Source organism: Eretmochelys imbricata, chromosome 5, assembly GCF_965152235.1.
Source record: "Eretmochelys imbricata isolate rEreImb1 chromosome 5, rEreImb1.hap1, whole genome shotgun sequence".
NCBI lineage: Eukaryota > Metazoa > Chordata > Testudines > Cheloniidae > Eretmochelys > Eretmochelys imbricata.
The window spans coordinates 90,734,587-90,757,121 of record NC_135576.1 but is presented as its reverse complement, the minus strand read 5'-3'; the positions used below and the strand labels follow the sequence as shown (position 1 = coordinate 90,757,121).

Genomic DNA, 22,535 nt, shown 5'->3' with positions numbered 1-22,535 from the left:
GTGGATTTTCTTATGAAATTTTTAAAATGCTAACTCGACAGTGACTTGATCTAGGTAAAAAGAAAGGGAGTACTTGTGGCACCTTAGAGACTAACCAATTTATTTGAGCATAAGCTTTCGTGAGCTACAGCTCACTTCATCGGATGCATATCATCCGATGAAGTGAGCTGTAGCTCACGAAAGCTTATGCTCAAATAAATTGGTTAGTCTCTAAGGTGCCACAAGTACTCCCTTTCTTTTTGCGAATACAGACTAACACGGCTGTTACTCTGAAACTTGATCTAGGTAAGTACGTGTTATGGTCACCAAAAAAGTGCAAGAAAATAAGTTATTTTGCTAGACTTAGTAATGAGAACACTTCATCTACAATTAATAGAAACACTCAAGAATTCATGGCCTTATGTTCGTGGTACACTTGCTGCACATCTTCATAAAACTCTCCAAGTTTTCCTTAATCGCCAACTAGTTTCAAGCCAAAATAATCAGTCAACCATTTGATTTCTATTAAGAAATTTCTGGTTAACAGCACTCACAGCTAAAGGCAAGTTTTCTTGTAAAATTTAAATGATCAGTTTAATCTTCAGACACAATTAGTACACATTTCTTCCCTTCAGCAAAAGCTTTTCAAAATATTGGCAATAAGGTAATTCCAGAAAAAATAAACTTAAAACTAATCTTTTTATCACACAATGTAACAGTACTTAGTAAACTTATACTGTACTGTGTCTTACAAAGCCCCAAACTTGTGACAGGCTTGTATTCGCCATTCTTTTACCATACTTTAATACTTAAATTATAGCTCTGACAATGCAACAAGTATTTAGTTAGAGAGTCATGAAATATTACTTTGATATGTATTTAACATGGCCTTTGACAGGAGCTCTCTCCAGTTTCTGAATCTAGGACAACTGACTCTTAAAACAGTGCAAAACATAGATGTACTATCACTAGTTTTCAAAGCAGACAAAAAAAGAAAGACAGATTGGCAAATGAGTTATAAGGTTATTTGTGACTTCATGTAGACACATCATCAACTTGCTAGCGTTCAGCTGCCAAAATGAAAATGTAAAATGAGAAGAGACTACCATGAGAATTTATCAAGAGGTAAAGTTACACTGATGTGTGGAACGTTACAATGTTTCCAACATATGTCTCACATACTGCTGATAATGCTGTACGTTAGCCCACATTTCTTTAGATGAGGTTCTTAAGTCTAACCCCATCCCGAATTAACCCCGTTATTCCATATAGCCAATGCAACAGTGATTAAATGAACTACCTAATGAGGGGGCATCTTGTGCTTGCTTTAAATAATGCACCAAGTTAAAAAAAAAAAATCAATCCAATAGAAAAGCGTATTAAGACTGTTTAGAAAACAAAAGATATGACAATAAAATAAATAAATAAATGTATATATCAACCGTATCTCATAACAAAAAAATCCTTTTCTTTAACTCTAATGAGGCCCTTTATTAAAGTTTGGGTTAAATGATCATTTATCCCAAATTTTAATAAATACATTGCTATACCTGTCCTCCATTTTTACTCTTTTATACAATTCACCTATACTGTCTTCATAGTTCCTTTCTTTCCAGTTACATTACAAAGTTCTTTCACTGTCAATGAAGGTCCCCTAGATGAACTATTTTTAATGTATGTATTTTAGTCTATTCAAAGTGCATGGAATAATGTTATTTTATTAAAGTATTAGTTTACAGCAATACTAGTAAAATAACCCAAAGAGAAGGGGAGAAAAAAAAACCAAGACAGAAAAACACCTTCAATAATGCATCTTTTTATATACATACATACACTCACAGTATAATTAGCCTTTATCATGTAAGCCTACCATATATGTAAAAGCCTAGTATGTATGTATGTACATACGTACGTAAACAGTATATATACATATACATAACACACACACACACACACACACACACACACACACACAGAGTAAACCCAAACCTCTGCTCTTTGCTATCCCCCAGTTAGTGCATGAGAGAACTAATGAAAAAGCTTGAAAAATTTCATCCACAACAACAACAGGCATGCCAACCATTAGTCAAATTACAAACACACCACACCTAAGTGGTAATTAAGGTTTTGGTATTCAGGGTAAAATCCCAAAACCACACCTCCTTCCCAGTTTGGGAGAAATTTTGTTAAGTTTGCAAAAAGAAAAGGAGTACTCGTGGCACCTTAGAGACTAACCAATTTATTTGAGTCTAAGGTGCCACAAGTACTCCTTTTCTTTTTGTGAATACAGACTAACACGGCTGTTACTCTGAAACCTTTGTTAAGTTTGTCATAAGTAACAGATGATCTCTGTTATGTATGAAGTTCTTAGGCCCTGAGCCTGTAAACACTTATGCAAAAACTGCATATGCTTAATTTTATCACCAGGATTGGGACCCTATGTGACGATGCCCACCATAAGGCTTTATGGAAATATGCTTATGAATATATATGACATAACTGGAATATGTTCTATGCTACAAATGTCATGTAACACAGCTACGTAAAGGTTATGATCTACTGAATCTATTAATCCTATTTGTTTGCATGTATCATTTTTGTATTCTAAGTTATGAATATGGGCCGTGTACCGGCTTGATTTCTAAATAACCTTAGTAGAACATTTGGTCAGGTCCTGGAGAAAGGAATTCACAAAGTTAAGTGCCCAATCAAGAAGCACTTAAGGAACAATGCATCTTGGAATGCTCCAATCCACATAAGAAGTCTTCCTGGAGACATTCGAGATACCATGTGGGCAATGGCTTCTGTCTGTAAAAACTAAGTCACGTATGGACATGTGACTTGCCCAGGTGACTCCAGAACTCCATCTTGGAGCTGGACTTTGCATAGGAGAGAGGAGGGGGACTCCACCCACAAGAGAAAGTATATTTAAGCCCATGGGAGACCCCTCCATTTTGTCTTCAGCTGGCTAAGGAGATAGCCTCTCCACCCCCAAGGATACCTGAAAGAAACTGGAACAAAAGACAGTAACTACACGGGGTGTGAGTGATTGCTGGACCCAGACTAGAAGGAGATTAGTCTGTAAAAGGAAGCTTACTGGAACTAGTGAGGTTTTGTCTGTATTCAGTTTTGTTAGACATACACTTGCGGGTTTTATTTTATTTTGCTTGGTAATTCACTTTATTTTGTCTGTTACTACTTGGAACCACTTAAATCCTACTTTCTGTATTTAATAAAATCACTTTTTATTTATTTATTAATTAAGCCAGAGTATGTATTAATACTTGGGGGGAGGGGGGGCAAACAGCTGTGCATCTCTCTCTATCAGCGTTATAGAGGGAGAAAAATTTATGAGTTTACTCTGTATAAGCTTTATACAGGGTAAAATGGATTTATTCAGGGTTTGGACCCCATTGGGAATTGGGCATCTGAGCATCAAGGACAGGAACACTTCTGTAAGCGGCTTTCAGTTAAGCCTACAATTGTTAGGGGACATGGTTCAGACCTGGGTCTGGGTTTGTAGCAAGCTAGCAGGTCTGGCTCAAACCAGGCAGGGCACTGAAGTCTTAAGCTGATAGGGCAGGAAAGCAGGAGCAGAAGTAGTCTTGGCACATCAGGTGGCAGCCCCCAGGGGGTTTCTGTGATCCAACCCATCACACCCTACACTCTAGGCTTTTTGAGGCAAGCACTATGTCCTCCTGTATGTTTAGAAAATCTGTATCATGTAACAAGCAATGCCACAATTAAATAATTAACACATCTCCAACATTAACAGTTTGTAAAATAAATCTTCCAAATGTAAGATTTCTGGACTGGGGGCTCTAAATACCGTAACCTGAACTGCTATATAATTTGTTTTTATTTCTGGGATTTAAATGTCACCTGTCCAGACAAGAGTTCTGTAAAGCAGTAGAAAATAAAGACAAGGAAAAGACTTAACAGTTTAAACAGAAGGCTCATTAAAATTTAGTTTGTTGCTATTATTTTTGAGAACTTTATGGATGCCTAAAACATCCGCCGAAGTTAAAGTGGGACTAATGGTGGCCAAGGCTAAGGAGGGATGACTTTGAAAAAAAAAAAAAAAAACAGAAGAAAATATCCATAATCTGAAGTTCTTCATTTGAAATATTTATATTTGTACCTGATCTTTTGAATTGAAATATTTAAAATGTAGCAATGAAAACATGACAACATTAAGAAATGCATTTAATAGTTTCCTTCCACTTTTGGCATCTCTTAGAAATTTAGGTTTCAGAATAGCAGCCGTATTAGTCTGTATTCGCAAAAAGAAAAGGTGTACTTGTGGCACCTTAGAGACTAACCAATTTATTTGAGCATAAGCTTTCGTGAGCTACAGCTCACTTCATCAGATGCAGTGAGCTGTAGCTCATGAAAGCTTATGTTCAAATAAATTGGTTAGTCTCTAAGGTGCCACAAGTACTCCTTTTCTTTTTAGGAAATTTAGAAGACTCTCTGTAAGGAAATAGCTTGGGTTCAAGCATCTTGACACAGATATTCCCTGTAGAAGGCTTCCAATTCTTGATACAAAAAGGCATAAGAAATATAGGAGACACTAAGAATGAAAAAGGCTGTCAGGGAAAAGTGATAATTAATCCTCCAGATCCCCATCTGACTTCACCATTCTCATAAGGTATTATTAACTTGAAACAGGAGGCCTTGTTTGGGGAGGAGGCAAAAGTTAAGTCTGACACTTTTATAACTATTTGCTGATGACAGTTCCTGATCACCTTGAATGGGCCAAGGAAAAATACCGCTGAAGACAAGGTTGAAACTGTAGGTTACCAAAAGAGATTGGCAAGAGACTGTTATTTGGGCACCTTTCCTTGTCTGAAAATGCACTGTATAGATGTGCCCCCCAAATGGTATAGTGGTCAAGCTATTTCTGCAGGGCCTGTCTTCCCCAATACTTACCTTTTAGCAGGATTGCAGCCACTTGGCTTGTACATTGGCACTAAGAGGCTGATGATGAGAGTCAGGAATTTTCAACTAATTGGTCACAAATTGGTCAAAGTAGGGTCAAGAAAGACCCTCCCTTTCTTTATGACTATGTGGGAGGAAGTTCTTAAAACATTTTTCTATTATAACATTTAGTCACAGGTGAGGGTGAGATCCACTGCCATAATCCACTAGATTATTCTTTACTTCACTGATCTGTGAAGACCTGCTAGCAGGTCATATAAAGACAGCAACCTACTCTAGGCCAGCCTGGTATGCACGCGTGCGCGCGCGTACACACACACAGAGGACATGGGAGGAGAGGAATTCAGGCTGGACTCTCTGCAGATTCTAGCTATTTGGATTTTTTCTGAAGCAGACAAGCCAGCAGTATGACCCAGACCATTCAGATGAGTTACTGAGAAAGCCACTGGAAGGTGGAGACAGAATGATGGACTGTGCTAGTAAGGGAGCTGGGAGGAGTGCAGAAGGTTCTGCACAGAAGGTACTGGCACAGGTTCCCCATAGCCTCTGACTGCCAGAAGCTGGGACTCCATGGCAAGGGATGGATTATTCGATAATTGCCCTGTTCTGTTAATTCCTCTGGAAGTAGCTGGCACTGGTCAAGGTCAGAAGACAGAATACTGGGCTAGATGGACTATTGGTCTGACCTAGTATGGGCACTCTTATGTTCTTCGGTAAGCCATCAAACACTAGCTAGACTGCTCACCTGCAGTATTGAGGAACTGGGGAAGGAACGATAAAAATGGCAGGTTGGAATAATGATGCATTGATGTACGCAATCTAAAGGACAACAGGAATGCAGATTTAGTACACATTTTCCTCAGTCTTCCTAAAAAAGGACGGACAACAAGTTCCAGTTACTAAAAATTCAATTCTTCTGAAAAGGTCACAGGTTTGAAAGGAAATCTGCACACACTGGAAGATCTTTGCTGTGGACACCAATGACCCTGGTCTCAGACAGAAGCAAAATAAACGGAGATCATACAGCACTTGAGCAAGAGCAATCTGAACTCAAAAGGAAGGAAGGAAAGAAAAGAACTAAGATGCCTCTTTTGTAGTGCATGTGAGAAATAAAGCCACCTCAACATCATTCTCCGAGATATTTGCCATTCCCTTTCTGTCTGTCAGGCTGTTCCGATAGATTTGGCTGTACTGGGAAGTTCTGTTGATCAGTTAGCTGTTTTATATATTAATGAGGTTTCTTCTTTGTTATTCCAGAGTGTTACTGGATGTGCTTCAGGGTTCCAGAAATAATCTTTTACCCGAAGACCTTCAAGGTTACATTCTTCTTCAGCCAAGAGATGCAGAAAAAATACTTGTCTTTTTGTTATTTTTTTCCCCTTTTAAGTAAATTACAAAAACCAAATTCATTTCTATATAGCATGTTCTTAAGCAACAATACAAGTGGCTTGGTTCTCTTTATTTTATTTTATTTTTTTTAAATGTGAATGCCTAAATACAGTAGTAAGGAGAAGCTACGACGGAAATTATAGACAGCAAAGAAAGAGCCTTGATTCTGCCATCTCTGTTCATGTAGAATAGTACCTTAATCCAAAAGTACTGTCATTTGTTTTGATAGAATTACTCGTGGAACAAGGTAGTACTCTTAGGAGACCAAAAATACTGTATAATATGGCTAACTGTCAGATTATGAAGAACTGAGATAGGAGAAACTTATCCTAATGGAAGAATCTTGTGTTCAATATGCAAATACATAAAGACAAGTCATAAATACAACTTTTCACTGTTTGTTCACATAAACAAGGAATACAGAAATTCTTTTGGAGGACAAGATGGGAAAACACCAACAGAACTTCAGTGCTGAAATGTGGCAGTCATATGTATAGGAGTGTGTTTTGGGATGAGGCGTAGAAAGATGAGCAGGGACAATGTTTAAAACATTAAGTAAAATAAAATATTTACCTTGACTCTGAGCCAGATGGAGGATCTTTGATGTAACATATCTGGCAGTGTCTGCTTCTACCAACAAAGATTCTGAATTGATCTTCTCCAGCTGTGCCAGTAGACCCACAATCCGAGAATTGTTAGTAAGACTGAAAGAAACATTTATATTTCAATCCGTATTCAACAAAAATAGGACAAAAATATTTTGTTTCACATCACAGGGCAAAATCCAATTAGTTACATTTTTTAAATGTAAAGTTAGTTCTTTAGTGAAATAGGTTTAGATCAGCAGTGTTTGAACAATTTTACAGTGAAAACACAATGTTTTTCTCTATTTAGTTACTTCTCAAAATTAGCTTTTCCTTCCCTGCTACCAATGACATACTCATTAAGACAGCTATGAACAGAGGATGGCAGCATTGTCTTGGATACATTCTTAAAAGGGACTAAATCTGCTTCCCTTGAAATCAATGGCAAAACTCCCATTATTTTCCAAGGGCGCGTCTCTACTGAGATTACCCAAGGAAATCATATGGGAAATTCAGGACAAAAATTAACTAATTTGTACTATTACAAATCCACTGTTATTAGCAACTTATTTCTTCAAATTCATACCTATAATAAAATAGTTACAACTATATAAAACTGGGGCTGTATCACATCTTCCATGGAACCCCTTCTGCAGTTAAGATCCCTCTTGTCAAGAGGTACCTCCAGGGCAACCATGACCAGTGAAGTCCCGGGAAGCACATCTCTGGTGGAGTCATGCTCTCAAGGAACACGAGGAAGGGGCCGGAGGGGAAAACCACTTCGGCTCTAAAGCCATGATGTCCCCCTGCACCCAGGATTCATTTCACAAGTGACGGGGACAACTTTCACCCTCCACCCCAATAAAAAAAGAAATCCAGAGACCACTAGAAGGGAAGGATGAGGACTTTATAGAAGTTACTTCCTCCTTGGCCATCTCTCATTATTTTTTACCACAGGATGGGGAATCCAGCTATTAGAATCCATTTTCAACTACTTTGACATTTTATTGTCTATACAGTAGCCCTGGCTTTGAAGTCTGCCAGACTGGTCTACAAAAATGCCTACAAAGGCTCCAAAGTCTGGCTAAACCATAGGGTGTGGAATCATCCAGATGTAGAGAAATAAAGTACTCAAGAATATAACAGAACCAGGGCCCACCCACCCCAAAAAGACTATTGTTTATGGAGAAGAACAGGAGCAGATCACTTTTCTTTTCAGTCCTTGAGCGTTTTTCCCCTTCCAAACTTTTATTCCTCCTCAGACAGCTTGAACAATAAGCCTGTTCTGCAAATGACCACACCAGGGAGAGGAAAGAAGAGTTAAGACAAAAAGCTTAGAAGAAACATGAGCCAATCCTATCCTGAGAAAATAATGCTGTTTTCTTTGGCAGATACAGGTCACCTTTCTAGCGGTCTCCTATCTTTTCTTTCCAACACCCTCATAGCAATGTTTCAGGTCGACAGCCTCTGCTTGAGAGAGCCCATGAGGAAGTCATACCTACAGTCTCCCATCCCTTCCTCGCTCCTGCTATCCTACCTCAACAAGACTGAGTAGTCACTCATATCCTTGTGTTAGGCTTTACTCTGCACACATGCAGCAGGAAAACAACAACAACTGGCTGAAAGTTTTAATTTCACTGATATCTACTGTGTTCCCACAGCAAACATTCACTTTCAACATTTTCTGATAAATCTATAACAGTGAAAAAATACAGCCTTATTAAGTTTTACCTCATACACACCGAAAATCACTTTGAGACAATCCCATTCTTTATTACTTATTTGCTTTATCTTTAGAAAATAGATGCAACCAGTTTGGTTTCTTAAGTTTTGCAAATATGTTTGGAAGAAATGCAGCACAAAATTTTATAGACTAACACTATTAGGAGGGAGGGTCTTTATTTTATAATGTTCATAAAAGTGAAGAAACTATAGAGAATCAGTGTCATTCTATCAGAGTTTTGTCTCATTTTGAGCAACACAGGTATAGCTTGGCTTGATGTCTTAGTCATTTACATAAAAGAGATGGTGTTTTAAGAGGAGATACATTTCATAAGGAGCACTTTAATCCAGATATTTATATTATCTCCCCCATACCATATTTAATTATATTTTTTAATTAAATGCCTTAAGGTTAGTTCAGATCACCTACAACTTAAATCAACTTACATTCTAAGAAGATGAAGATAAGATACTTGAGATGACACTGACAAAGTTATAACTATTACTAATCAGATTTTATTCATTCTTCATTTTTAGATTCACCCCACCATTTGAAAATATGTTTAAAAAATTTCCATGAACATAATTAAAATCATTGCTCTGTACAACTCTGGTTTCTAAGGAACAACTGGCACAGCAAAGAATTCCATTACAGTTCAGCAATAGTCAATGTCAACTTATTTTAAATCCATGTACAGTGGGTTCTGGCTATTTGCAATAAAACTAAAGAATGACACTAGTTTTTTAAATAGTGTCAATGATGTTTATAAAGAAATTGATGGATTATTATTGCTTGAGCCATAGTTTAGAACAATAAAATGGTTTTGCCCTTATTATTAAGTTTGTTAATTTACCCTTGGATGTTAATGTTAAAACAAGAAAAAAAAAAATGGTTGACAGCAAGTGTTTTATTACTGTGGAAATAACTTGATGCTACAGCAGCAGAGGAAACTTATTCCAGCCACACTTCATTTCTCTTCACTTACATCTAAACTATAACTTCACAACCAAAACCAAAGTAACTTTTAAAAGGAAGTTTTGTTTATGTCCAATAGTATGCCCTATTCTTAAAAATGATATAAACTGCTTGAAGATGTTCTCCCTAATCTAAAGTTTATATCATAAAATCTCATTACTAAATATATGCATCTTCTCAACTGTTTGCGTTAAAAGTGTATAAAAAAAGTTTTAATCTGATAATCTCCCTTTCCCTTCTCAATTGTTCTAGTTTTGCTTTCTTATATGGTCAGAAATCGATTTTTTTTTAAAATTGATGGATAATATCGATGTTTATTTTTAACCATTTTAGAATTTTATCAATTTAAGTTTTCACAGTTGTGCAAAATTATGGGGTTTATCCATTATTTTAAAATATTTAAATTTTCAAAGCTGCAAAGGGGAGGTTAGGCAATTATTTAATGACAGTACACAGATTCAAAAAAATTAAAGCTTTGTAACTGTTAACCACCACGTGTCAAAAGAAATACACAAAAGGAATATCCTTAAATCAAACTAATAAATTCTGAAGAAGCATTCTTCTTACTATTCATCCGATGAAGTGAGCTGTAGCTCACGAAAGCTTGTGCTCAGATAAATTTGTTAGTCTCTAAATTGCCACAAGTACTCCTTTTCTTTTTGAGAATACAGAACAACACGGCTGTTACTCTGAAACCTCTTCTTACTTTGTCTATCTGCAAACTTTTATCACTAGTGGATTTGTCAATTTTTGTGGTACAGTTAAACTGACATTTACCAATAAAAATGTAATCCTTCCAAGCCTGGACATAATCCAATTAGTTCTCTAGTCATCCAGGGCAGAAGTAAGCACTGCTACTAAAACAAGAGGTGAGAATACTCTATGATAACAGAATCTTCACATCCCTCATTCCACACCTCTACTTCTAATTGCCATCCAAAACTAAGATCCAGTGCCATCTGTATGCACTGAGCTTGAAATGACCCAGGATGATCCCATGATTACAACAGAAGCCATGATATCTGACTGCTGACTCAATGTCCAATGGTAATCTCCAAGGACGCTCATCCTCAACAATTTTAGATCCAAAATGGAAAGGAATCCAACCAACCTGACTAGAAACTACTGTGTATTATAGCAGCTTGTACAATAAGAAAGAATTTCCATTTTGGTCTCTCATGACTTGCTCTCATACTTGAATGTAGTTTTGGGGTGGAAAATATTCTACATTTAAACACAAATGTGACCAGTACAGCCACAACCCTCTCCCCTCCCAGCCCCCCCCAGGCCTCAATCCTGTCTAACCCAGAAAGAAACATTTGGAGTAACAGTCCTTCAGTCATCCTGACAGGTCTTATACCACATGCACCTTACTCCTGCAGGTAGCACATGCAGTAATCCTGAAGAGCATTAACTTTATTTTAATAACAGAGTTATCTTAATTATTGAGAGTTAAGTTGCTCAAAATCAATATCCAGTACACCAAAGAAGAGACCACAAATTAGAGTAGTGTCATTAATATTAAATACATTACCCTTGCTCTATTGTGGTCTTATTTTGTCCAATCCCCTGCCTAATTCAACAAGTAACAAAAAAACCCCAAGCCCCTTCAGCCAATCCGCAGGCACTATATGCTAAATATATTGTAACGCTGTTGAACCCTCTCGGCCATCCTGCAGTGGCACTGAATGACTATATTTGCCAGTTCAGTAGGTGAGCAAGGATTCCAAAAGCAGGTTGCAAGGGTCTATAACAGGAGTGGGCAAACTTTCAGGGTTGCAAAACTGTATGGAGGGCCGGGTAAGTAAGGCTGTGCCTCCCCAAACAGCCTGGCCCTGCCCCTTATCCACCCCCTCTCCCTGACTGCCCCCCTCAGAATCCCTGAACCATCCAACCTCCCTGCTCCTTGTCCCCAACCGCCCCCTCCTGGGACCCCCCACCCCTAACCGCCCCCCAGGACCCCACCCCCATCCACCCCCACTGCTCCCTGTCCCTTGACTGCCCCGAGCCCTGTCCACACCCCTGCCCCCTGACAGGCCCCCCAAGACTCCCACGCCTATCCAACCCCAGCCCGTTCCCTGTCCCCGACAGCCCCCCCAGAACCTCTGCCCCATCCAACTGCCTGCCCCTCCGGAACCCCCTACCCCTTATGCAACCCCACCCCCACACCATGCTGTTCAGAGCGGCAGGATTGGCAGTTGTGCCGCCCAGCTGGAGCCAGCCGTGGGGCCAGCAGGGGAGGGGCCAGGAGCTAGCCTCCCTGGCTGCGAGCTCAAGGGCTGGGCAGGATGGTCCCACGGGCTGGATGTGGCCCATAGTTTGCCCAACTCTTGTGTTTTGTGTTAGAGACCAGACACCCCTAAGGTTCCAGTAGATGAAAGCACTCAAAACACAAGACCTTTCCCCAACCTATCCCCCAGTAAACTGAACCATCCAACAAATATCAATCCATCCGCCACAGTATTCATACCCATGAGAGGGAGTAATACAGCTAAGGTCCCTACTCAAAACTTTTCATAATTACTCTTTGCAAATCTCATTCAATTCACTGTACTCCCAGTCCTGCTCAGCTCCCAGTAAAGGCATTAGGTGTTTTACAAACATACATGATTTTTGCCCCATGTGGTCAGGAAGCAATATGGTCTCTAAAAACTTCTCCATGCAACCTTGCCTTATTCATAACAAGAGCCCTTCAACATGTAGCATAGTCATTCAACACTTACTGGAAGCTTTTAGAGATTTAGAAAGGATAAGCCATTCTCACTACAAGATAGTATCTTTCAGAAATACTTGAAGATTTTTATTCATAAGATTTAGAAGAGGCTTATTTGTCTAGAGTTTAAAGGGTGCTGGAAATTGTCATTATAGCAGCCAAACAGGGACATTCTAAAGAGCTTAACTATCTTCAGAACATTTACTGAATAAAACTGTCCTGAAAATGATTTGTTTTCTGATTCTAGATTTAACAATAAGAGGATTATTGTAGAGGTGGACCTGACTCCACAGTTAAGGCTGAGTTGAGTTTTACAATTAAAGCAGGAACTAAAAACTTTTCTTCATTCATATAGCAAATTCTATCTAAAATTTACTTATTCTTTGAATCCAGAATGAACTGTATAGTTGATGTGCTATGACAGCTAAACTCACTGATATCCATTCATGCAAACCGAGCTAGGCGGAAGATAATTAATACAGCAGCTAGTCATAACCAGTCTACACATTCATGCTGCTGCATCTCCACACCGCCATAATCCACTCACCCCAACTGTAGACTTCGTAAGATCTGTCAAGAGTGCATACCCATCTAGCAGGGTGGCACTTCAGTTCCAGGGCTAGTCTCTAGTGGAAGCATTCCATAGATTTGAATCCTGCTTGGGTCATTTTAAAAATATATATATTTTAAGCATAAATGCCAGACAGTGATAGAATACAGGTATTTTAAATCAGACACCTGGGTGACAAGAGTGTTAGCACCATGTGTTAGGACTCATGCTATCAGCTGTGCTGGAAGTGCAGCTCTCAAGGTAGGTATTTGACAATAAAATGCAAAGGTAAAAAGCTCCATGAATCCTACTGTTGTTATGGGTTTGGGTCCCATAGTAAATCTCAAGTTGTACCTGATCACAAGTTACATAAACTCAGACTCAAATATACCTCTTTGGAAATGAGACAACATTTGTAGAATGAAAGTTTTCAACGCAGCTTGTGAATTTAGATACAAATGTTCATTATCACCAATGGAAGATATCTCAGTCACCTAGACTGCTTTAAAAATCTCAGCCATAATATAGCCTCTATTAAATAGATAACAGAAAAGCTGAATTCTGAAAATGAAGTTCTAGATAACTAAAAATATTAAAGTAATTAAACATTTGAAGCTTTCATTCTATTTTTGTTGTATACTTCATTTTGAGTCTGATATTTCAACTCTAGAAAGTTGACAGTTGTGGTAGAGAGAAAAACAAGACAAAGGAGAAAAAAAAAAAAATCAAAACTAAGATTTGCCAGGGCCTAGCCACTACCGACATCTCCTTTGGGTAGAAAATCTATCAGTAATAAGGATTAGAGTTCCCCCCCCCCCATCCCCCCCTACTCTCCTTTAGTTTATAACTTTTAAGGTATAGTTTAACTCCATGAACCCACGTCTTAACCAGTTATATTCACCCAGCCCGAATTAAGGGAAGACCAATTTAGACTACTTATCTGCTCTCTGATGTAATACTTCACAAGAATAATGTACGACTATACACTAAACAGGAAAAAAGGTCAGCAGTTTATGTAGGATTCACACACAGCTACTTAAAATAGCCATACGAGAAACTATCTTCCCCCTACTTTTACACCTAGCACTAACTTTGTCTCAGGCAATCTGGTCCTCCTAGGTTTACCCAGGACCAGAAAAATTAAGGGAAGCTGGTATGAAAGACAGAAGACACTGCCATCAGAGAACTCCACAGGGAAAACACTGTTCAAAAACCAAGTACCTCAAAATTCCTGGGAAAGCAGAAAACGCTGCTCCTGGCCATGTCTGGGGTCTCCAAACATGTGTGTCAATCTCTGATAAAATGTGAGGCCTATTTTTCTCTCACCCAAGAATCCTTCCGATTACTAACCGGGAGCAGAGGCACATTTTCCCCTCTCCCACCCTAAAGCCTCCTAGGTACAGTAAGACAGTGTGTCCTAGCTACTGACTGTTGCTGGGCAGGCCCGCTATTTTTGGGTCACCTTTTTTCCCCCCTGTGGACAGTGCCAATGCCTGACTGTGCTTCAGCTTGTAGCTTCCCACCACCACCCCACCATTACATTAAATGGATAAACTGGTCACCCTCACTGCTGCCATTCAGAATCCTGTGGGAAGCTGTAACTGCCCACTCTTGTCCATTTCACTCCGCCAAAGCTTGGGAAAGCTAGCAGCTACAGAGGCACTGGAGCTGTCTGCAGAGTCAAGAACAGAGAACTGAGCATTGGTTCACATTTGGAAGGGTATCATCACAGCCATAAACAAATTTTCTTTTCAAAAAAAGATTGAATTCTCCAGAAGTTTACGTCGTAGTTCTCCCCACTCACCAGGGAAAGGTCTCTGCTTGCCATTGGTAAGTGGATTTGTCAAGTCCTACCCACTTTCCAAGAGGTCTAAGCATCCTCACTGTATTTCTGCAGGAATGATGGGTTCACATATATCCATTACTCCTTCTGCAGAGGACTTCCCCTATGCTGCAAGCTAAATACAGCCTACACCTTGCTCAGTTTCTACTCAATGATCTAATTCTAGAGCTTGACCAGAAAGATAATTGAATCTTGAGGAGTTACTATAGCAACCATTAGATGTCATCTTAGAATGGCTTAGGACACTTCCTACAGGAATTTTATCACTAAGAATGCAGTGCAGCCAGAGGGAGGCAGTCATTGGTACTTTTTATAGTTTGTCAACTATTTTGCTCTACTTCCTCTATCTGTATACACCGAGGATGCAACTCAGTGAATTTAAAGATCAAGACGTTCTTATTGGGAAAAATCACAGAGGCTAAGTCATATGACCCATTCCCAGTATGACTGTTTGTCACACGTCCAGTGAGCCAGCAAACTCAAATTTTACTAGAAGAGATTTCTCATAAGAGGTTTCTCTAAGCCCAGTTTTGGGGTTTGTGCATTTTGTTCTCTTTTATTATTTTATTATTATTTCAGAGCCCAATGCAAACCAGTTCCAATATTAAATGCTTGTGAATCTATTTTACCCTGATCTTTGAAGGTTCACAGTCCTCTAACGACCACAGCTGGCACACAAATCAGTAATACCAACTGTCTACGATATGCAAAGAATTTCGCATAGCTTATTCATCCCAAGAGGTACATCTGTTTTGAGTTATATGGCTGAACAAAATTAACTGTGTTTAAAAAAAACAACAAATGACTATCTTCATCTACATCTGTTTAGTTCGGATTATCCTTCCACGCAAAAGGCCAATATAGCCTGAGCTGAATCCAGTTAAGGATACCTTTTTCCTGGTACCATCATAGCGGGAGCTCAAGTTCAGGAATACCCATTGCTGAGAAAGGACTTGACTTTCCAAAAACTAATACTCCGTGGCTGGGATTCATATTGATCTCTCGACCATTTCTAAAGATCGATCTTTCATTAGCTACCCAGGCAGGGAACACCACAAGAACTAGTCTCAAATGTCGAACTGTTCCACGGCTGAAGTGGACAACTAAGGAGCCAAGACCACTCCAAAGGAAGTAACATATCCTCATGGTGAACTTGAAATCCCTCCTGTGATTGAGATAAATCCACATGATGGCATATGGGTCCAACATGCAAATCCATACTCTAATTTAGAAAGGAATACTATAAAGAAATACATTGAAAGGTAAAATACCCTGCAAATTTTTTTGCACTGGAGGGGTAGAAAGTTTTCCAAGAGAGCAAACAAACTAGATGGTTTTGCTATTGCGGGGAATACCAAACTGAACTGTTACAAATGTCTTAAGCTTCTTCCATTCATAAGACATTTTGTAAATTCTCTAAATAGTTTCATAATGATGAAATAATCTGTTCCTTATATACAAACTTCAAGAGTTAAGCCATCAGCCATATATATGCATCAGTAACCAGCATTTTGACTTTGACACCCTTGCCTCTCTATTAGATTGTAAGATCTTTGGAGCAAGAAATGTCTCTTGCTCATGTTTCGGTAATGCAACACGTACATTTGTGTCATGTATGTGATTTATAAAATTACACTTATTCCTTCAGCAGCAACCATTCATGAGCATGAAACCTGCCTGACTAAAGTTGCTATCTGAGAAAGGTTCTGCCAAAAAGGATGGGATGAGGTTATGCCAAAAAGGATGGGGTGAATGGGCAGGGGTTTTGCTTTTGAAGTGCTTGGAGAAAAGTTTAGTACTGTTGAAATTTTGTAGTACACACAATTGCCTGTATGCTTGCTTCCATTGCTGCCACCCCCGTTCCCAGAAGCCTCTTCATAGGTACTTGGTATAAACAAAAGAAACAAGTCAAGGCTATGATCTTGCAACCACTTAGGCTACCTCTACATTACTAGCTAAGGGTGTGATTCCCCTGCTCGTGTACACACACTCATGCTAGCTCTCACTGAGCTAGCACAAGTATAAATAGCAGTGTAGCCCTGGATCCAAAAGTAGTGGCAGGAGAGACATGGCTTAGCTGTGCCAAGTACAAACCTGCCAGAAAGCTGTGCAAAGTACATACCTACTGATAAGCTGTGCCTCTACTGCCGCTACCCGGGCTACTGCAGCTACACTGATATTTATACTTGTGCTAGCTTGATGAGAGCGACGCAAATGTATGTACATGAGCAGGGGAATCACCCCCTTAGTTCAGAATATAGACAGTCTTGAGCACGTCTCTCTGTACATGCGTATGGCCCCACTGAAGTTGGTGCTTCTGTTCATATATGTAGCTATGCAATGCTTTGAAGAATTGCTACTCAAGACAAATTCTGAGATGGAATCCAAGAGACGTGCTCAAATACACGCAGTCAATAGTTTTCCAATACAGTATTTGCAAGATCAATTACTATGGTTGCTTTTCAGCTACCAGGTGTCCAAATGACAAATTTTTGCATGCACAGTTGGGATAACTGCATGCACAAAGGTAAGCATGCAGTTTCATGTGCATTTTTGCATATGACCTTCTTCCAAAATATTTAGTGTTGTGGTAATTTATTACTACTTCTTTCAAAGAAATTAAATGCAATTTTGAAAATGTTTACTCATATAGTAAGTCTCATTCAAATATGACAAAAATGCACAAAGGAAGGTGTTAGCGTCTATTATCCTTTACACTATGTTGATAAATACGTGAGAAAATAATTCCAAATCAGTTACTATTTAAAGGAAAATAATTCATTTAATTAAATTAAAGCTATTTTTATATGAAGAGGTTACAGTAATTGTTTGATTACTAATGTTGCCCTATGGACCCACATAACTGGTTTTGTATTTTTTGTTCCCCCCCCCCCCCATTTTTTTTTTAAATGTATTATGCTTCCTTAAGATGTAAAGTTCTCAAGATCCATTACATGGAAAAGTAAATGGGTTGAACTTCAAGAAGTCTATATACTGCTGCATTTACCTTTTCTCAGATGTTGTTTTTACTTTGTTCATCTTGGAAAACTTAGTTCTTCAATACACCATCTCAGATAACCTGTAAAACACATTTAAAAAATTAAGACTTATTAGCAATGTATTGTGTTGCTGTACAATGAAGTGCTGCCACCATATCACAGTGCTCAGAATCTCTACACTGGAAGTTTTGAATACAAGAGATTTCATAAAGAGTACTCGCTACACTGAAGAAAAAAGGTAATTCTGCTCCTAATTTAACATATAGGGCCTAAAGAATAGAGCAAAATTAACAGAATACTGAAAACACAGTAAGCATGCACTAAGGTCCTAAATTATAGTTTAATCATGCTAAATCTCAGGGAATACAGACTTTGATAAAGTATTGAAAATCAGTAATTTTATCATACTGCATGTACCATGAACAACTTGTGCAATATGGCCAGAAAAGAAAGCTACCTGCTTAGGCATCTCCTGGAGCCAAACATGTATGTTTTTCCATATTTCTTGAAAAAAAATCTGAGATGCCACACTGTTGGGGACACTGGGGCATGGCCACTAGGTAACTTGAGGAGATGGAAGGTTACGAGTGTTGATGAAGCCCTTTTGTACTAGGTCCAGGTGTTTTTGGCTTTTTTTTTTTTTTTGTTTGGAGGCATTTGCAGCAGCTTTGCGTACTAGGCTTGCTTCTCCACCCCGTTGTGATTATTGGGTGTAGCACACCGGGTAACGAACCACTCAAGCTGTTGTTCAGCCTCTCAGCACTGGGTGCCGGCAACAACACTATACCTCCTTTTCTTTATGGCCACTTCATGCTCTTAATTTTGAGACTAGAAACCTAAATGTACAATCAGAAAAAGTGTTTGGTATTCTTATTTAAGTAGGACCTGAAAACATTTCTTGGACAGAAACCACAGCATGCTAACAGCTTAATTTTCCTATCCTTTTAAGTACATAGTGTCCTCAGAGTCTCATATGGTGCCTCTCAGCATTTAAGGTTGCAGTTTATAGGACCATAAACTGAATCTCAGTGATTCTATCTGAGATAAAATGTAATACAAAGAAGAGTTCTCTGAGAGGCCATGTGTTTGTTATAAAGCACTGAAGTTCAAGACACAAACTAACTATGAGGAAAACAAAAGCACTTATCTTCTTGTGATTTGTGCATGAGAAACTTTCTCTGCTGCATACTAGCCCTCAAGTTTACAAGATCTTGTTATTATCAATGCCACTTGAACATAACAGGCAGTAACAAAACTTCCAGTTTTGTCATGCAGCCAGCTGATGAAGAACAGCAGAAGAGATATAAAGTGATCTGTAGGAGGCTTAGGGTGGGGAAGAGAAAGGAGGAACTATCAAAAATTCAAACAGAGAAAGAATAGGATGCTTCACGAGCAAGTAGGATACTGTTGCTAAGAGAAGAAAGGGAGAACCCCAAACAAACAGCAGAAGCAACTCCAAACTTTTCAGACATTAACAAGCCAAGACCAATATAAACAGTGAGGCATAACAGCAGCTCCCCTCCGCTTACCTGAAGCGATTTTCTTTCCCAGCAACCAACTGGGGGTGGGGGGGAATTCTTGGCTTCTCACAAGAAGCACCACCAGTGTACGTCTGGCTAACAGGTAGCTGGCCAGTTTGTCCAACCAATGTTCAGATGCAGAATTTCTCTGCTTCCTTCCATAAAAAGGGGAAGGTGGGGGGAAGAATTGGTTACAAGAACTACGGCTGGGTTCACTACACAAAATACCTTATCTCGGGTTATAAAGTTCAGATTATTCAAACTAGGCCAGAGATCTAACTGGAGGGAGAAGACATGAGATTCTAGGAGAGTTACCTCAAGTGGCCAATCTGGCACTGTTTTGCTTATGACATTGGCCAGCTGGCAGACAACTGACAGACAGCCTACTGGTGCATGCAGTATCCACATATTAACATGTACTGAAGTGCTTTACAAGTGGAGCCAGCTACAGAGCTAAACTAACTAGGATCACAAGATATCAATTTGTTTCATTCTGAAGCCCACAAAAGCACTTTGGTGCAGTTCAAGTGTCTGAATGTTCTAGGTCAATTGAAAAACAGACACGGGGAGAGAGGGAAAAAAAAGGAGGAGACAGTAAAGGAGATAGGAAAAGAAAAGAATGGGGCTATTAATGTTAGCAACCCACATAACTAGAGAATTGTGTGCAAAGTGTACTAGGGTGAACAGATGACAAGAACAAAATATCGGGACACGGGGGAGGGCAGCCACAGCTCACCCCCACCAGGGCTGGATCTAGGTTTTTTGCCGATCCAAGCCAAAAAAAAAAAAAAAAAGCGCCGGAATGCCACTGAAGCAAAGTATCAAGTCAAATGGCATCCCGACCGTACATCAGTCGGGAAACAGGACAAAACGAAATATCGGGAAATCTGGTCCTAAAGTGTACTGATGATTTATCAAAATCTCTCTTTAGTAATCTGCTAGACTATGCAGTGAACCTGTATTTAAATCCTTAAAAAAAAAAAACCCTAAAGAAATAATCCTCTGATCCTACCCACTTACCCCACACTAAGATATTCCCCTACTGCTGGCAGTCGGACAGCATTACCTACAGCTTTCTTAAAGAGATGTTGTCAATTAAAATAAAAACTTAGAGGTATTTTCAGATACTATATCTACCCCACTCAGAACAGGTATAGTATCTAAAGGAATTTAAAAATAAGATGTGTGGGGTTTGTTGGGTCATGTTTTTAATTATTACATTTCCAGTTGTGACGTTACTGACATAACCCGTGACCCTATAGATCATTGTTGCAACCACTGTTATATATTTGCTACAAATATTGTATAAAGGTTGTTGTGTAAGGTGTCTATGAAAGCATAATTATAATCAGCAAATCATAACCTATCTGTATGCATGTATCATTTTTGTATGCGAAGTTAGGAATATTGGCTATGTACTTGTATATCGATGTGTTTTGATTCTAAGTAGCCTCAGTGAAGCATTTGGTCAACTTCTTGAGAAGGGACTATTCTCAGTAAGTGCCCAATCAAGAAATACTTAGCTGACATTGAACTTTGGGAGATGCCAATCCACATCTGAGCTTTCCTGGGAACATTCAAACTAACATGTAAACAATGGCATTGGCCTGTAAAGAACTGAGTCATGCATGGACATGTGGCTTGCCCATGTGACTCCAGGGTCCATCTTGCTGCTGTCATCTTCCACAGGGCAGAGAATATAAAAGGCTGCTGCATCTCCTCCATTTTGTCTTCAATCCTGCTTCTTACTTCTGGAGGGACTTTGCTACAAACTAAAGCTCTGAACAAAGGACTGAAGCCCCCGACCCTGCATCCCAGCTGGAGCGCCGGAGCAATGTAAGCCCCAGATCCCCTCCCTAGTGGGAGCTCGTGGGCTGGCTTAACATGACTTGTGGGCCAGATCCAGCCCATAGTTTGCCCACCCCACTATAATGCCATGTTCCTGGAAAACATTTCTCCTTACCAAAATAAAAGTCAATGTCTTCTCTTCCACCTCGCTAATCCCCACTCCCATCTCACCTCTCCTAGCATGGTTCTTTTCACTTTCACCAACACACAAAGTTTCAAGACTCCTTAGCAAGCCTATCACTCATCCAGTTTTATTCTCAATCTTCTTTATTGCCAAAAGAAGCAGGAGAAGGGAAAGAAAATGTAAGTGCCATGACCAGACAATGAGTTTATTGGCCAGGAATTGGGTTTCTCCCTGGTACCTGGCTGAAAAATTCCTCTATGTTGTACTTCTCTTAAAACTAGAGAGTCAACTTCTAAGACACATATTTGTTGCAAATGAAAAAGGGTATGGTGTACTGGAAATCTCATTTGCTCTAAATAGCAGTTATGTATTCTAATTTTCTGTAGTATCTGGCAGATGAATCTTACCCATACGCTCAGGGTTTAGCTGATCGCCATATTTGGGGTCGGGAAGGAATTTTCCTCCAGGGCAGATTGGAAGAGGCCCTGGAGGTTTTTCGCCTTCCTCTGTAGCATGGGTCACTTGCTGGGGGATTCTCTGCTCCTTGAAGTCTTTAAACCACAATTTGAGGACTTCGATAGCTCAGACATAGGTGAGATGTTTTTCGCAGGAGTGGGTGGGTGAAATTCTGTGGCCTCCATTGTGCAGGAGGTCAGACTAGGTGATCATAAATGGTCCCTTCTGACCTTAGTATCTAGGAATCTATGTTCAAACAATAAACAACCAGCTGAAGAAATAAGATGCGGGTATGTCCTGCCTGTGTGAAAGCTTGCTCCTTGCATTCTTCCCTGCTTGCTTATGTGATGTATACCCTTGTAACAGTGACGGAAGACGGGGCGGGGATGAAAAAAATCTAATGTGTCTTTAAAAATCACTTTAATCTAACCTGAGATCACAAACACTAAAAAGCTGTAATCATAATTGTATGGTTATTCCATAATATCACTACAGGGCAAAGGTAAGGTTGTTTGGGTGCCTTAACTGTTTATTTCTTACTTTAAGATGTTGGGATTTCTTATGTGTAACCTTAACTCTAAATTCCCTAGGTTTGTACAGCTTGGTTTAAAGAAAGAAAAATTGGAGATGTTATTTAATACAAGTTAATGAAACATTTTCTGTCTAATAATATGAACCAACAGGTTATTGGCAACATGCTTCTTGAAAATGTATAAGGATTTCTTTATTGCCTTCTTCTAACGCCTGTTTAATGTGCGTTCTTCTATTGTAAGACGAGAGTGTCCTCTCAGACAACTACCATAAAAGAACCATCAGGCTTAAGATGCCAAAATCTACAGTGAAAGAAAGGAAGTAGTCAGGTAACTGGGGACAAAGTTACTCTACCACAGG

At 39.3% G+C, this 22,535-nt stretch overlaps 1 protein-coding gene across 8 annotated transcripts in view; it reads right to left on the bottom strand.

The window, feature by feature from the left end:
• The window catches only part of AGTPBP1 (ATP/GTP binding carboxypeptidase 1), a 146,124-nt gene that overhangs the window by 102,369 nt on the left and 21,220 nt on the right, over positions 1-22,535 (bottom strand). For 7 of the 8 annotated variants that reach the window (XR_013346189.1, XM_077817516.1, XM_077817515.1 and 4 more), the window contains exons 2-3: positions 17,705-17,776; positions 6,883-7,013 (exon numbers count right to left, since the gene is read on the bottom strand). Coding sequence is in view for 7 of the 8 variants with exons in the window: in XM_077817516.1 (XP_077673642.1) it covers positions 6,883-7,013; positions 17,705-17,736 (163 nt within the window). In the remaining variant the exon portion in view is untranslated. Of the gene's footprint in view, positions 1-6,882; positions 7,014-17,704; positions 17,777-19,225; positions 19,372-22,535 lie in introns of all 8 variants that reach the window. The other variant, XM_077817511.1, reaches the window with a different exon arrangement.